This window comes from Manis javanica, chromosome 9 (assembly GCF_040802235.1).
Source record: "Manis javanica isolate MJ-LG chromosome 9, MJ_LKY, whole genome shotgun sequence".
NCBI lineage: Eukaryota > Metazoa > Chordata > Mammalia > Pholidota > Manidae > Manis > Manis javanica.
Window position 1 is genome coordinate 13,657,546 of NC_133164.1, and position 17,730 is coordinate 13,675,275.

General features: G+C 45.2%; 1 protein-coding gene across 2 annotated transcripts in view; it reads left to right on the forward strand.

Moving 5' to 3' along the window:
• The window catches only part of ABCC4 (ATP binding cassette subfamily C member 4 (PEL blood group)), a 228,747-nt gene that overhangs the window by 34,998 nt on the left and 176,019 nt on the right, over window positions 1-17,730 (forward strand). For both annotated transcript variants that reach the window (XR_012121003.1, XM_073212444.1), the window contains exons 2-4: window positions 3,346-3,456; window positions 3,987-4,107; window positions 9,629-9,853. Coding sequence is in view for 1 of the 2 variants with exons in the window: in XM_073212444.1 (XP_073068545.1) it covers window positions 3,346-3,456; window positions 3,987-4,107; window positions 9,629-9,853 (457 nt within the window). In the remaining variant the exon portion in view is untranslated. The remainder of the gene's footprint in view (window positions 1-3,345; window positions 3,457-3,986; window positions 4,108-9,628; window positions 9,854-17,730) is intronic.

Here is a 17,730-nt window from a genome sequence, read left to right on the forward strand (position 1 = left end):
TGTGATCTGGCTGCAGGCCACTGCAGGGCTGAGGGTGGTGAGCCTCTACTCTGTCTGCGATGGCCCATGCCGGGTGGGTTCCTGTGACACCTGGGCCCCGGCACCACAATGCACTGGGCACGTGTTTGGTCATGGGGATTCCCAGTAGTGTGTGGGTAGCTGTGCCCTGGAGGAGTTCCAGTCTGTGGTGAGACAGGGGAAATGCAGGGAGGAAATGCTGCCGCTGTGGGTGTCGTGGAAGGGAGAGGGTGACACTGGAGAGGAGGGCACAGGAGGAGGTTGAGGGCAACAGCTCATTCACAGTGGTCTGGAGCTATTAATGGGAATTAGGTGTCGATTGATACAAGGCTCATGTCTAATGCTTCAGTTGAGGTGGTGACACATAATTGAGGCCCCTGTCAGAGTAGGCTTGCCATCAGCTGGAGACAGAAACCCCAGCCCCTGATGGTATGTATAGGACTCACCTGGGCCTTTACAGATCTGGGCAGTGAAAGGAGTTGGGAGGTTCCTTAAATTAAGAGTCATGGAGAAAGAAATTTGCCCAATCCAGTAACTTAGTCTGTCAAAGTTACGAGAGACTTTCTAACGGGGTCCAGATGTGATCCCTTAGGAGCCCTATCATGGTCATGGCTGGTGTTCATCGGTGGGACTTTGTACGCTCAGCACAACCTCAGTGAGTCCTCGGCAGCCTTGGGAGGTGTCCTGATGGGTTAGATGGCTGGTTCAAGGTTATACAAACAGACAGTGGTAAAGTCTAGATCTGGTGGGGAATTTCCACTGGAGAAACATCAAGCAGAATATTTTTCATTATTAAACTTATAAAACTTGTGAAACAGTTGTAATGTAAATGTTACCATCTCACTGATTTTTAAGTGTGTAGCTCAGTAGTGTTAGGTTCACACTGTTGTGCAACTGAGCTCCAGGACTCTTGTCTTGCATTCGTGTTTCATTAGACAGCAGCTCCGTATTTCCCCTTTCCTCCCGGCCCCTGGCAACCACAGTTCTTTTTGTCCCTCTGAATTTGACCACGGTAAGTCCTTCATGTAAGTGGACTCACACAGTATTTGTCCTTGTGATGCTTTCACTTTACATTCCCACCCTCAGTGTGCAAGGGGGTCCATCTTCCCACATCCTTGCCAACACTTGCTATTTTCTGGGGTTTCTTTGATAGTGGCCATCCTTATATGTGTGAAATAGTGTCTCCTGGTTTTGATTTGCATTTTCCTAAAGATCAGTGATGCAGAGCATCTTTTCTTGTGCCAGCAGAATTTTAAAGAGGGCCTTTCAGGCCAGGGTGTCATCATCTGGCTACAACCCAGTGCTAATTGCCTGAGCATTTTCTGCAGGGAATAACTAAGATAAATGGCCCAACACATTTCAAACCTGTTTAGTGGTAAAACTCACAGATTTATACTTTTGTTTTGAAAGGAAATTGAGACCTAGACATAGTAGTGATTGGCAAAGGGTCATTGGAGGTGCTGAACTTGTAGCAATGCAGTGGTGGATGGGGGAAATGGTCAAGGCCCTGGGGTTGTCGGTACCATTGCTGGGACTGGCCTCCAATCTTCTAGCTCCTGGACCTGGGTTCTGTAGAGGTGCCAGGCTACCAGGTTAGCAAAACCTGAAGCTCAGTTTCTTTTATTGCTTCCTTAATGATTCACAGACATTCATTTATTCAACCCTGCGCACTTCCTCCGGGCCCGCTATTGCTCTAGAGATAAAGCAATCGCAATAGAAGCATGGTGTCTGCTTTCACAGGTCATTGTCAGGCCTCATAAGTTTTCTTACCGTGGCAAAGTCACTAGAACCCATTCTGATCTTTGGGCTATCTCTGCATATCAATGATTATCTCTTAAATGATACATAATGGATTTGAATTGGGCTTTTTTTTGGGGGGGTCCTTTATACAGTTGTTTTTTTTCTTTTCAAAGTAAGTAATTTGTAGAGAGAGAATGTGAGATTTTGCGAAGATCATGTTCCACATCAAACGTGCACCAACTGCACATTTCCACCGATAATATTCTAACTCGACTGTCCTTTGTGTATTTGTTTGCATTCTAGAATCCAGGAGCTTCCTCTGCTCTCCTGTGACGGAGCAGTGAGGATTCACGGATTCTTGTGTGATCTTCTGTCCTTTGGGGACACATCCTTGTGATTCCTTGAGCGTTTCCTTCTTTTCTGGCATGAGATATTCCAGGCCCATCTTGTACCTTCATGGCCTGTCCTGTGTTGGTCTCAGTCTAGGGGCAGAGGTACTGTCACAGTGCCAGGGGCATTACTCAACCCAGCCATCCAGCTTGTGGTGACCTCCCACAGACGTTTCCCCATCTGAGATGTTGTGGCTGGACTGGCCCTGTGGTTCTAACTGTTGCAAGAAGTACCTCAGCAACAGCCCTCTGGGAACTTGGAAAAGAAAAGGCTTATTACTCACAGGTCCTGGCAGATACACAGCCCGCCTGGGGCCACACAGTGAGGTTGTAGGTGAGAGAGTGCTTGGATGTGGGGCCCTGCCTTTAGTGGGATCAAAGGTGGGGTGGGGTCAAGGGTGCCTAGGAGTTTTTGGGTTCACTATTGGGGAATTTGGAACATAGGCACAGGAAGTAAAGCATGGGAAGGGAAGAGCAAGCAGTTAAATAGTCGGCTCTCTAGATCAACGAGTTTTCTTAAAAAAAAAAGGAACTTCCTGGGTGGTGTAGGCTAGCTTTTTACACAATTGTTTGGCTGGCAATGTGTGTGTTTCAGATGGACATCTTTGAAGTAGATGCCTCAGCCATCAAAAGCTAATTGTCTGACGCTTACATTACAGTCAGTATAGCTAATTATCAGGTGCTTTCCCCAAACTGCCCCAACTTTAGAATAATCAGCCATTGCTCCAAAAAGCCCTGGTTCCTTTTAGGGAAGAAGGATATTAAAAAACAAGATCTGTGTGAAGGGGGTCAAGAGGCACATACGTACAGTTACGTAATAAGAAATACACAGTATGGTGACCATAGTTAGTAATACTGTATTGCATCTTTGAAAGTTGCTAAGAGAGTAGTTCTTAAAATTCTCATCATACAAAAAAATTTTTGTTAACTATGTATGGTAAAAGAAAAGAAAACCAAACCAAACCAAACCCTAGGATGGTGCTGGAATGCCCTTTGCTGCTGGTATGTCTTTACTTCTAGGGCTTCACAGCAGATAGGGAGTGTGTGTGTCAGCACATATCTAATTTCCCCCACCATCTCTATATATTTAAACATGTAAACTGTTTTTTTTTAAACAAAGGCCATGAATATTGGATTCTGATTAGACAGAAATGTGCAAGATGGATATATGTCACTCTTTTCTCTTAATTTTTAACAGGTGGCTAAACCCCTTGTTTAAAATCGGTCGTACACGGAGGTTAGAGGAAGATGATATGTATTCAGTGCTCCCGGAAGATCGCTCGAAGCACCTTGGAGGAGAGTTGCAAGGGTAAGCAGCAGGCAGGAAGAGCAGGCTAAGGAGAAATGCAGATTGCCAAGTGTGCAGCTGTTGGTTTGGGGTGGAAGGCCCGCAGCCTTCCTACGGGCCGGGCTGGGGCCCACGCCCCCTGACACTGCATGCCCACCTCCCTCCGGCTGGCCCAGGCTTTGCCTACTTTGGTGGCCGGAAGTGGAGGAGCGTGTAGCAAAGGCCCTGGGTGCCAAGATGTGGGCCTGGAGGTGTGTCTCTGGAGGAGGCTGGCTGTGCTCATCTCTGCCTTCTTGGACTGCTCACAGCGCTCCAGATCCACCAAAGCTTATCAGTAGCATGTTCTGCGACATCGGGACAAGGCCTGTTTTCCTGGTGCTTCAGATTCTGCACCACACGTCTTTCAGGAGCCAGGCAAACGCTTAGCCAGCATTTGTGGGTCAGCCACAAAGCGCCCTGTGATGGATGCTCGTCTTTCACTCCGCCACCTCCCCGGGGTGGCCTTGTGGTTGGGTGTGCTGTTCTTCACCGAGGTGTGGTTCTCATTACAGGTGCTGGGATAAAGAAGTTTCACGAGCCGAAAAAGACGCTCAGAAACCTTCGCTAACAAAAGCGATCATACAGTGTTACTGGAAGTCCTATTTAGCTTTGGGAATTTTCACATTAATTGAGGTAAAAGCTCTTCCAGTGTGTTGTTTTTCTGTGTATGCAGATGGGTTCTGAGGTGGCCGGTGCTTCCAAGAGCACACACTTCTCTGGCTGCCCATCCTTTCAGGGGGCCGGGGGCCATGAGCAGCATGTCCTCTGGAGGAGCACTGGGTTCAATGTGGATTCCAGGGGACTTAAGTGCCACCCAGTCTTGTTTGTTGTCCCTGGTGGTTGGGGTGACTTGCTGGTTGGAAGATGAAGCCTTGGTAGCCTGGCCTTGTACATAGTGCAGGAGTGGCTCTGCAATGGAAACCCAAGGGCAGGAAGCCCTGAGGTCAGTGGCCTCCATCCCCTTGGAGGGCCTCAGTCAAGATCCCCCAATAAGGCAGCCTCCTACCTGGGGCACAGTGCCAGTTAGCCTGCTGTTCTGGGCTGCGGCCTGCTGGAGGTATGCTGAAGATCCGCCTGTGTGGCTGGTACTCTCCGTGGTACCTTAGTACTGCCTTAGGGACATTGGTGGTCCTGTGAGTGTATGAGAAATTGCATTGCTATGAGGGTTGTTTTAAGATGAGAAGGGAGGTGAGTTGTCATGTTGTCATGAGTACATCTTCTTGGGGGTGAGATGGGTGGGCCTATTGATTGGCATGTGGGGGGTATAGTTCCTGTTTAAAAGTCACTGTGGAAAGGGGGTTGCTAGGTCAGTGAGCTCTGCCGCACCAGACTGGAGGAACCCAGGGCATGTCACCTGACAGGTGACTGGGTGGTCCCGGGAGATCGAAGTACTCAATGATGAAGATGGCCAGTATGCTAGAGTGTGGGGACAGGTAGACAGGGCAGAGGCCACCTTTGAGAGGGCACTGACCACCACCTTGGTACTGCTGTGGCTATGTGGGGCAGGGTCAAGATGCAAACCTGTGGGGCTGACTTGGGGCTGGGAGAGGGTGCAGGAGCCCCATAGGCTGTCCCTGTCTGTCTTTGATCTGTGTGTGCAGGTGTCCCAGTGATTGTGTTTCTACGTTGTGACAATAAGTCTCAGTTTGAAATGTGCAGGGTGGCAAGCTGGTATCATTGTGGCCCATGTGTGCAGGGTTTCCTGACCAAATGTGGCTGCTGACCTTGTAGAGCAGGGCACTCCTGATTTGTGCCTGTCAGGAAGCCCCAGAGCCCAAGGCCAGGGATCTGGTTGGATGGGCAGGAGCCAGTGCTGCATCGTATCCTGGGGCAGGCCTCCCTGCTGCCGCTGGTCTCCAGGTTCCCTTTGCTGCCAGGCCTTACCCTCATGGGCATCGGCTCCTTGGGGTGGGGTCTCTAAGTCCCAGATGGTGACTAGATCTCATCTCAAAATGAGCTGCGGGCCTTTGCTGCGGCTATGGGAGAAGTAGATTCAGGTAGGGGCTGAAGAAATGGGGCCTCTCCCTGGAAGAGGTGAGGCCCTGAGAGGGTGCCAGGAGTGCTGATTTCCAAGTTTTCCCACCCTGGAGCTACTTACTGCTGGGGGCTCCAGGAAGGCCAGGCCTGGGGGCTGAGTGAGGGCACAGCTGGGAGAGGGCTTTAGGAGGCTGCTTGTCAGGCAGGCAGGGCAGAGAAGTGAGGCACAGAGTAGCCTGCACACCTGGGGCTCGTCCTCAGCCATGCTGGTGAGTGGCAGCAGCCATACCCCTTGGTGGGGTGCATTGTCTGGGCAAGGGCGAGAACCCCAGGTCAGTGGGTAGTGGCAGGGGTGTGGGGGGGCACCTTTGCATATGCAGGGTGTGCCACAGGCCTGAGGTATTACATGACAGGCTGGGTAGATCCAGATAGCGCTGGGGGCAGGTAAATTAAACGTGAAGTGGAGCTGGGCTTTCTCCTGGGAGGGTGCTTGCTTGTTCGTGCTGGGTTTGGGCCAGTATCTTGGTGGTTTATGGTATAAAACTAGACGATGGCCTAGATTCTGTAGGTGAGCATGATGTCTGGCATGTGATGCTTTCTAACTTTGTGCCTTTAAGATACCAACTGGCAGAACTCTTAGTTCTGATGCAGTAAAGCTCAGGGAGCCATGAGTTGTTAAAAGCTCAAGTAGAAGTAAGCCTTAAATTTTTTTTCTGGCAACCTGAAGGAAGCCTGAAATCCAACACACACATGCTTTTGTTTTCCTAGACCTCCTCGTTAACATGGCTGTTTTGGAAAAGTTAGCAATGATTTTTTTATGGTGAAGCTCATAAGAATCTGTTAACAGGTGCAGTTGAAGCTTTCCATGATTAAAGCTCGTGACTGGGTTAGATGGGATGAACGTTAGTTTAATACTTGATTTTGTGAAGCGACTTCCCATTTCGTGATCTTAGATCTGTACTGCTTGTCAGTCTTTGTGCCGTAGGTAGCAGAAGTTCTAAGCTAGGCCTAGAGTTTTCTGAATAGCTCAAGGCTCTTGGATTATCCATGATTTCCAAGCAGTGTGCTTGTCCTAACCTGAGCATAGGCAGGGCCTTCCTGGGCCCTGCTGGCAGGTCCAGGGAGAGGCTTTTGAGGTTGGGATTTGAAGTAGAGAAAATCTCCATCCTATGAGGATTCTGGAATGATCGTAATGCTCAGAGAAACAAGTTGCAGGCTGCTGTTGAACACGGGGTTCTTGCAGGCCCACGCTAATTGGAATGGAACAGTCCGCGAGCTCCCAGTGCACCTGGCCCTGGCGTGTACCCCCATGGGGACCGCAGTGGGTTTGGGCAAGTCTCCTGCCAGAGCCCTCAGACTAGAGACAAGGAGCCTGAAGCCTCCTGCCAAATGATGGAAGAGGCCACCATCCACATCATCAGGGCCTTTTTGAGAGAGGACATCTCTGTCTGCTGGTGTGTTACTTGGGTGGCAGGTGTGGGGTGTCCCAGCCTCTTCCCCTGAGAAGGGAGAAGTGACTAGGGGATAGGTCCTATTCCCGGGACCCTTAGGAATGGGGTCCAAGGTAGCTGCTGGCTTTGTCCAGTTACTTGGCCTTTTTCTGGGGCCACTTACGCCCATTGCTGTCTTACAGCAGCCACCTGATGAGAGAAAAATGTTCGCGTCAGTCTTCACGTTGGAACTCAGCTAATGGGCAAGAAGTGAACAAAATCCTCTGAGTTCACTGGTGCAGTCGTGCCTCCACTCGGAGGTGATTCCCTAAGAGCTAGCTATTCTGGGTCCTTCACATTTATTTCCCAACTTTTCCTCTAAGTGTCCCTCACCTTCACTCAACCCAAGAGGCAGAGAAGTGGGTGCTCGTGGTGAGGATACTGTTGGCCGGCAGCGGTCCCTGAGGGCCACACAAGCCGGACCCCACGAGGAAGGCAGCCAGGAGACGAGAAGAGCAGACCTGCCGTTGTCTGCCTGCTGGTCTGTGGGTGTGCAGTGTTGGCTTGGTAATGCCCGTGGTGGTGCCCTGAGTCCTAAGCGGGTAATGCTTCTCAATCCATTTTCTTTAAGAAGTTAGGGAAGCAGGTGACTCATTTAGAAAAAATTGCATTCATAATGGTTAAATTAAAAAAAAAAACTGCTTAGAAGTGAAACTTGTAATAACTCCCTAGAAAAGTTGTTTTATGGTGACTTTTCTTCTGAGTTCTTATTCTACTATGATGGCCTGTAAGTGGCCATGGTTTTTCTTTCCTCTCTGGATATTTCTCAGCTCTCCCTTTGTGTCTTGTTCCTGCGTTTTAGAAAGTTAACTGCCTCTGCATTTTTCCCACAAGCTCACTCTTTTCTGCTTATCTGTTTCACTCAAGGGTTTTTTGGTTTGATAGCTTGTTTCTGTTTCCTGTGTTTTCTTTTTTTTCTCATGAATCAGGGAAAGTGGGATTGGGCAAGAATTGTGGTGGAGGAACTGTGCCCTTTGGGGAAATTTTATTATCATTTAGCCATGTAATAAGTTACTCTGTGCACGCCTCTAGATTTTCATTTCAGTAAACTCTTAAAGAGCCTATTTTACAACCTACCACCTTAGGGGGGTTTCCATAAACTCTTAATGCCTTTTGGGATGAATGAGCATGCCGGAAATGTATTGGCCTTTGTGTTCTTGAGATCTGATCCTTTTACTGATGCTTCACCTGAACAGTGTTCCCTTACCTCTGTATAGTAGAAGAAAACTTCCGTGACCTCGTGGAAGGTGACATAGTAAAGGCTGTGAAAGTGTGTATGGTGTGTGTACAGCAGGACAGGAATGGTGGGTTTCATGTCACATCCATTGGAGGGATGGGAACATCTTTCTGTACATATACTGAGCAGGCGCTGGTTGGTTGAAAAAAAAAAATGCATGTTGGTTTTGTCTCATGTTCAGTTTTTTTGGCTGTCCTTTTGTGCATAGGTTCCTCCCTCCAGATAGACAAGAGAGAGCATTACAAGCAAACTTGTCAGTTATCTACCACGTCTGTGTTAATTAGGAGGCATTGCTTACAGGAAATGCTTGTTTTAAAGTTGAGTTCTTGAAAAATTTCCAAACTTTCAGCATTTTGTCTTTGGAGAAGTCCTTGGAGGAAATGATGTTTATGGCCTATGTGTTTACTTTTGCTGACCCGGACTTGCCTTGAGTGGTGCTTGGTTTTCTTTGATGGGGGAGAGGAAGTAGGTTGTGGGGTGGACTGGCCATTGGGCAGGGAGGGAGGGGCAAGTTTTGATGTTTCTTTGCCTCTAGTCTTCGGGAAAAAAATTGCTCTTCCTAAATCTTATTCAGGAGCTAAGTCCCAGTGTCTCCCAACTCATTGGTGTAGGATTTTAATTTTTGATGTTGGAGAATAGATGATTGTAGTATTTCTTCAAAATCAGCACCTGCAATGTATGACTGATGGAGAACCACTGGTGCCATTATCTTTAATAACGCTTGGCTTCCACTGTGTTTAATCTTGACTCCAAGGAGGCAGTACTTCTGGGGACATCCCAGCTTCTAGGTGAAGAGAGGTATTCAAGTAACACCCCCTGGGGCGGAGGGCCTGGGAATCTCCCAAGCCTGATTCCTTTTGAGTACTCTCAACGAGTTGGACTCTGTTCTCTTGATCTGCCAACGTGTGGAATTTGGGTTGGGAAGGATTAGAGAGTTCTCTCTCCTGAGCTACGTTTGTGCCAGTATCTCAGTTCGCAAAGGCTCTTAAAGCAGAAGGCGGTGGTGGGATTGTGTCTCCCATAAACGAGCCATTCTTGACTTCTCCTTTGCATTGGGATGTGGAGAATACAGTGGAAATGGGCAGGCTGTAAGCTGGGCTATCCATACATAAGCAAATTCCAGAGCTTGCTTTTGCCACTTTTTTCCAAATTCACCTTAGGCTGAGACTTATTTGATACTTTGCCACATAAGTTCTAAAACCCTGGTGGTGGTAATATTGATTGAGCACGCACAGTGTACCAGGCACGGTGTACTAAAGCTGTATTGTCTTCAAGCTTACGATTTGGGTTTAAGGTTACAACTGTGATCTGCCTGTCTTAAGAAAGTAGTTCTTTTAGATTCATGATGAATACAGCACTGTCGATATGTCAACATGATAATAGAAATAAAGCTTGTGATAAGAAAAACTGGTATGACTTGTATTTCTAATAAAGGCTTTTTTCCTTTTAGGAAGTCATCAAAGTAATCCAGCCCATATTTTTGGGGAAAATTATTAATTATTTTGAAAACTATGATCCCAGCGATTCTGTGGCTTTGCACGAAGCCTACGCCTATGCTGCGGTGCTGACTGCCTGCACGCTCGTGTTGGCCATACTGCACCACTTATACTTTTACCATGTTCAGTGTGCTGGCATGCGCCTAAGAGTAGCCATGTGCCATATGATTTATCGGAAGGTAAGTGCCATGCGGGATCAAAATGCGTACTATTCCTGAAGCATCAGAAGCCTTTTGGGAAAGCTGCATGTAAAATTGTAAATAGAATCATTTAAATCTTACAAGAGAAACTTGCTACTCGTAATGACTAATTTTTTTTTTTCCTTTAAGCAAACTTTACCGATATGTAAGTTTCCTCTGACGATCAGGTCTGTGCTGGTTTTGACAATGTTTGGCCACAGGCTGTTGAAAATGGTGTATTTGTTACAAAATCTAATTAAAAAATAAGTATTAAAAAAATAAGTATCAGACTGATTTAGGCATGAGAGATTTTCAGTGTTTTCATGCCTAAATCTCATAGTTGTCTTTATGCAGATTTCGTTGTGCTCCTTACTGGCTTCGTTTTATACCAAAGTTGTATTTAAAGGTGGCTCTCAGTGATACTGGAGCTATAAAATTAAATCTAGGAGACATGATTGTATTTGAGAAAGGGAATGATTATATTTTCTAAATGAACCATTTAATCATGTTCAATATGATTTTGTTAACATAAAAGTATAAATGGAATCATGCCAAGTACAGTGCTATTAACTGTGTTCTCTAGTTATAGTTGTTTTTAGTAGTAGAGAAAATAGTTGGCTGTTTGGGATAAAATTGAAAATTTTACATTTTTTAAAGTAATTTTGGAGAGAACTTATGGCTTTATCTACTTTTATGTTGCTTTTCAGTCGTTACTATTTTATATAGTGTTTCCTTTTCCTTTCATATGCATTATAGCAGTTTTAACGATAAGACCTGATTGGATGTGTTCAGTGTTTTTATATGAAAACAATGCTTAAAAGTCTCCCATAGTTTATCCTGGGTTAACTACTACAAAAGGGGTTAAGGATTTCAGGTATCTTTAACAAAGGAGTTGCCATGGATACATCATCAAGGGCTGAAGGGCTCTTTACAGATTTGACCCTGGATATCTCTTTGCTCTCGGCTGTTTGCTTTAAAAAAAGAAAGAAACCCCACTTAACTGTACTGTACACTTGAAATTTGCCAAGAGAGTATATTTTAAGTGTCCACAGCACACACAAAAGGAAAAGCCATGTGAGGTGATAGATAGGTTAATTAGCTTGACCACAGTAATTATTTCCCAATGTATATGCATATTGAAACAGCACGTTGTACACCTTAAAGACATAATTTTTATTTTAAGATCCTCATGGGAAGAGAAAACCAAACAATTTGAAGTCATCAAAGTTGCTGCATATCTAGAGCTGCCGTTTCTTGTGAATACTTTCTTGCAAATTGCAAGATATCTTCTCCACATCTTCGTTCCAGCAGAGTCTAATGAATTAGGAACTGCGTGAATCCTGGGGCATGGCACCATGTTGTCAGTGGTCGGCTGCAGCGTGTCAGCCCAGCGTCTTCGGTGGCGCAGAAATGGCAGGGCTCCCCAAGTGCAGGGGTCAAGGGGCCTTCGTTGTTGCCACGGCCATCCCATCACCTTCTTTGTTCTGTTGTGCTCCTCCTTTCTGCCATTTGGAAGAAGGCTATGCAGATTTTTATAAATTTGCTAGGTTTTTGTCTTCCCAGATTGTGCTTAGCTACCATAAGTCACTAAAACTCCTCTGTGAAAACTATAAACACTGAAGCCAGGATTGAGGTGACGGTTCCATCGAACAGAGCTCTTTGCTCACAGCTGCGTTGTTGTCCCCCTGTTTTTCTTTGCCTTCCCACTAACGCTTTGGACCTTTGCCTTTGGGAAATCTGATCTGACTTGGCACATATGCTTACCTGAGTGTAAACATCTCCCAAAGGCATTAATTTGCCGGCTTGATTAGCCTGAAAGAATCATCCGTTTTTGAAGTCAAGAATTGCTTGGGTTAAGCCATAGACTTCACTTGAAATTCCAGAAACATGGGAAAGACAGATTTCCTTATGCACTGCCTCGGATCTGGAATCCTGCTGAGGTGAAGAAATAAGACACCTCATCGCAGGTGGGCTGATTCCTCCGGACAAAAGCTGGTGCTGCAGGGCAGCTCTGAAAGGCCTCTGTGTGAACACCTGCAGGTTGGGCTCAGGACCCATCTCCCAATCCCCTGGTCTGGGGAGAAAATCAGGGTGTTATAAATGGAATGGCTGCTAAGGACATAGTTGTAGTCTGTGATATTGAATGGCCTCATGGGATGTATCATACTTAAAAATGGCTTCCCTTTGTTTGCCTTTGCATAGCTTCGGTGAAAGAACTTTTGGCTTTTGATCATTGATTATTTTTTATTGTGATAAAATATGCATAACAAAATGTACCATTTTAACTCTTTGAGAATATAGTTCAGTGGCGTTAAGTACATTCACATCATTGTGCAGCCATCACTACCAGGACTTTTTCATCTTCCTAACTGAAACTCTTCCCATTAAACACTCCCTAGTCCCCTCCCCATAGCCACCACCTTTCTCCTTCCTGTCCCTATGAACTCACCTACTTTAGGCACCTCATATAAATGGAATCATACAGCATTTGGCATTTTGTGTCTGACTTAAGTCATGTAGCATGTCTTCATGGTTCATCTATGTTATGGCATGTGTTAGAATCTAATTCCTTTTTAAGGCCGAATAATATCCCATTGTAGGTATATACCGCATTTTGTTATCCAGTCATCTGTCGGTGGGCATTTGGGGTTACCACCTTTTGGCTATTGTGAATTTTGCTGCTGTGACCGTGGGTGTACGGTAATCTCTTGAGGTCCATGCCTTTGATTCTTTTGGTTATATCCCCAAATGTGGAGTTGCTGGACTATATGGGAATTTCATGTTTAATTTTTTGAGGAGCTGTCATACCATTTTCCACAGTAGCTGCATTGTTTTACATTTCCACTTGATCACTGATTTTTCTGTTTAGCCTGAGGACTATATGAAGAGATGTTCTTAGGAAATATGCCGTTTTGTTTGGATCAGTGGGTTCAGTGGGCGGTCTGTTGAAATAGCTCATGGTGGTCTGCTCCTCAAATCTCTGGAACATTTTCCAGAACTTTTCACCAAATAAAGGGATCGTGCAGGACAGGCATGTTTTTGTAGACAACAGATTGGTCTTAAGGACACAAGCTCCTCATAGTGACAGTGTTTGAACATTATACTTGCACATTTTAGAAAGTCACTACCAGTCACTGGTCATATTCCCAGCATGAGCTGCAGTGGCTTACTTTCCATTTCTCTCAGCTGGGACACAGAAGAAAGAGGACCCGTCCAGCTTCATATCTCAAGGAGCTGCTCTCTCCATACCCCTGGGCATAGGAAGTGGGGTCCAGGCCAGGGGAAGATGGTAGCTTCTGGCTAGGTGAGCCTGGATCAAAGCCCGCTGACCATCTCCAGTCTTGGCAGTAGTGGGAATGGATCTCCCATTTGCCAGCCCTGACTTGGCTTTGGGCCTGGGTTAGAAGTGAACCTGATGTTATAGGCCTCCAGACCTGGGGCAGGAGGACACACTCAATAACCAGGATGGACTCATCATGCATATAGCATGGAGGTTTTTCCTAAAGGTTGTTAGCCTAGTTACTCTAGGTTTCCTGACTTTGTGTCCAGTTTGAAGAACTGTGGCAGTTCCTGCGGTGGTTCCCGATGATGGCTTGGCTTGCTGTCAGTGCTTGGCAGAGCCACAGTAGTGCATCATTGAGCTTGCAGATGCTGCTCTCTGCTACGTGTTTCCTGGTGCCGACCTCCTTGCAGAATCAGATCCGTCTGGCCAGATGTGTTATTCTGGCTAAAATCTAGTCTTCAGTTTCTTTTGAATCTCCCAAAGGAGAGTTTGTGGGGGAATATTTGTTCTTCGTTTCTACTTCTAAGATGAGTTGACTCACTGCAAACAGCCTGGTTTCACTTACCTTTTATTTTGGATCTGATAAGAATTTATGTGCCGTCAATCCTCATTTTCTGCAGATTCTGTATTTGCTAATTTGCTGCTTGCTAAAGTTTATTTGTAACCCCAAGATCAATACTTGAGGTTCTTTCATGGTCATGTGTGGGCACGCACACTGCCGCTGAAATTTTGGGTCACCTGACGTGTGTTCTCAGCTCGGGTCAAACAAGATAATGCTCTGCCTTTTCTTTCGCAGCTCTTGTATTGTAAACAAGTGTCCTTTTCAAGGTCTATTTGTGCTTGTTCTCTGTATTTTTGTGCTCTTTCTTGGCGATTTTGCTGATTAAAACGACCCTGTCACAGAGTGCTGTGGATGCCGTCCGGCGGTCCTAAGCACGAAAGGAGGGCCATGATGCCTTATGTAGAAAATGCCCATGTTAGATGAGCTTGGTTCCCCCATGAGTTACAGTGCTGTTGGCCGTGAGTCCAATGATAATGGATCAACAATAGATATTAAATAAGATGTCTTTAAACAGAAAGACATATAACGGGAAGTTATGTATGTATTGATCCGTTGGTGGACATGTTGTCACCAAAGGCTGGCAGAAACCTCACCCTACACCTGCCCCAGGAGCAACTGGGATTCACAAATTCATGTTCTCAGTGACTTTGTAGAACACAACTACTGTGAACAGTGAGAATCAGCTACTAATTTTACACAACACAATCAAGGGAGTGACTTCTGTCAATCAACATCCTGTTAAGAGACATATTTTTACTTACCTTAAATGTATTTTTAATCATTCAGTGATGTCCTTCTGTTTTTAGAAATCGGTAATTTGGAGAAGCATGCATGCTCCTAAATCACACCATTTAGATTTCAGAGTTTTAGGTACTCTTCATCTTTCTGAGGCAAGGACTCTTTCCCTTTCCTTTAATCTTTTTTTTTCTTAAGATCCTCTTTTTTTGACCATGTGATCCTCTTTTTCAGACACTTGTCTAGCTCAGCCGTATTTTAGGGTCAGTGGGTAGGAGAGCAGGTATTCTTTGTCTCCACTCTGAGGAGGGAGTGGAGGAACCCGGGCAGGGTGCAGAGAGGGGCTGGGCTGGCTTCTGAACGTTATCTGCAGCCCTCTGCCAGAAAGGGAGCCCAGGTTTAAAAAACCTGTGCCGTGGAGCATGCTAACCGTGAGAAGGGGAGGCTTCACCCCCTGCAGCCCCGCGCCTCCATCTCTGCTGCATTTACTCCATGGTCTGTGGAAAGGCAGTTGATAGAAAGTTTTGTCGGTGTCTCACATGCGATGTCATGTTCATAGTTATCATACGTAACTTTGTTTCTATTTAATTTCGGTATAGACTGTACTGCTTTATTTTACTCTGGACAGTATGAAATTGCAGATGTTTAACTGATTTGGGCTTACGAAATGAGCAATTTCATATAGTTCGAGCCTATATTTTGCCTATAAATCTATGGTTATATTTCCTGTCTGAAAACATCGAGGAGTAGTATCTTGGGAGTGTTGTCATGGTGATATTTATAGAAATAGTGTCTTCCTAGAAGCATGTGATACTTTTGTTGGACTTCCTCTTCTAACGGTATTTTCTAACATTCTACCAAAATCGGAATGAACTAGTAATGCTTCTTACACTTTAAAATCTTTCTTTTCCCTCTATTTTTCTGTCTTCTGATACAAAGTTGAATCAAACCTGGGCATTTTGTGGAAAGTGAATCTAGTCAAGGGGCAATTTGTCAGTGTTGTAGTTTGCTACAGTTCGGAGGAGCCACTGGGTGCAGGTTTAATTTTCTGTAGCTAGCAGCTTGAGCTAACAGAGCAAGTTAAGGAAGGAGAGGCTGTTTTTAGGTTTTTTTCCAATGGAAAATTTTTCCTGCTGTAAAGTTATGAGTATCAGTTACATTCTGCCACCTGATAACTTGATCTGCTCTCTGGGGGTGAGGGGCAAACTGGAAGCGAGTGCGTTAGCTCAGTGGTTCCAAGACTTTGGTGCGTGTTGGATCCCTGTGGGGAGATGTTTGAAACACCACTGATGCCAGGTCCCTCTCTCATTCTGTTTAAATTGGCATGGGGGGAGTTTTAAAAGATGTCTAGTGATACTAACATGTCTCAAAATACATGTTCAGCTTAATTTTTTGCCTTTTAACCAAGATCTTCCAGTACATGGGGTAAATTTGCAACCCATATACTACCCCTTTCCTGCTGGAATTGCAACTGTGTACCTTGGAATGGTAGCTACTCATCAGCCCAGTGTCTCAGCATCTGAACTGGGCATCTGACACACCAGGACTCATGTGTTGAGTGGTGTGCAGGGCAACTTTGTAGAAGGCACTGTGGCTGGTAGGATTAGGGTAGAAATTGTGATCACGGACTCTGAAAGCAGTGAGATTTGAGATCAAATCCCAATTTTGCCATTTGCAAGCCTGTAAAATCCTAAAGCAGTGCACACACGTCTCAGGGCCTCAGTTTTCTCTTTGAAATAGGAATAAAGAATACCCACTACATGGGGTGGTCGTGAGCACTGGATACAGTGATTCATGTGGAGTGCTTGGTGCCAAAGACATTAAACTTAGGAGGGCTGGGGAGTGGGTCGTAAGTAAAACAAGGCTCTGTAGTTGGACTGCTTTTTGTATGAATACTAGCTTTTCTCTTTCTAGTTATATTTGCTACAACTCAAATTTTCTAAATTTAAGTTCTAATGTTTAAATTAAAAAATTTGCTAAGCTTGAATTTTTTCATCTGTATAATGAAGCCAGTAGTACCCAACTCTCATGTTTGTGGTGAGACTTGAATGAGTCAATTTCTGAGAGCATTTAACATAGTGTGCGGTGTTGAGGTAGTATTCAAACATTCCTCTGTTTATTGTTGGCCCTCAGTCACAGAAGGCTTGAATCTATACAATTAGAGGAAATAGCAGCATGTGTGTCAAGTAGTGTACAAGTGTGTAGACTTAGGGTTTAGGAAAGAACTCTGCTGATTAATGGAGATGTGTGTGTCAGGGGACGGGGAGGCATTCCAGGCCTTGAATGATGTTAAGATGGAAAAGCAGAAAGTTTATTCAGGAGATGGAGGCTGTACAGTTGGCATAAGAATTTAGGAGAGCACTAGATGGCAAACTCAAGAAAGGCATATTGGGATCAGGTGATGGAAGACCTCGGTGGTAAACTCAAGCCAGTTGGGCTTATTTAGTTGGCAGAGGGGAGCCACTGGATGTTTTTGAGTAAGGACGTAAAAGATCTTAGCAGTAACTTGGGACAATGGCCTACTGCCTGTGGCTATGCCAGCAGTGGTAAGGGGCCCACACGGAGATAATGGCCATAGCCGAATCAGAAAGAAGGCTGAGACTGGGAGGTGAGATCTGAGTATCTTATGGGCAATTCATTCATCTACTTTTAACATTTTGCCTATTTGGTGAAGCATTTAGTTCTTATGACAGCTATTGAACTCTGGCAAATGGAGTTGAGGGTCACTGTAAGAAAATAAGATGTCTTATGTCATCTAATACAGGTGAACCAATATTGTAAAATAATGTGCAGAAATATATGTGAAATTACTAAAATGAGTTCATTTGTAGACCTTTTAATGCATTGTAATAATATTCGTGAGAAATGACAAAAAGGAGAGTTGAAAGGAGCTAGTCCTGAGGGATTAATTAGGAAGGGGAACATTGGTCTTTAGGAAATCATAGTTCTTACAACAGGAGTCCACAAAGCCATTAGTCTTGAAACTCATGCAGTTTGTTAAGCATTGCTGTTTTTGCTTACTATTATTGTTCTAAAAATTTGGGAGGAAATACCCTAACCACATCATCCTGAAATGCAGGTTCTCTTCCAGTCTTTGTCCAGCCACATGTATTTATAGTTAAAATCTTACATTCACAACTTGTGTACAGTTTTGTCACTCTGTCGCTTCCTTCTTTACCCCCCACTGGCTGCATCCATAGTCCAGCCAGGGGACTGGCCGTGTTCACTAATCTCAGGGTGAGAGATGCCTCTTCTCATGGCTTTTCTTTTACTTACGTGATCTGCCTCTTGGGTCCA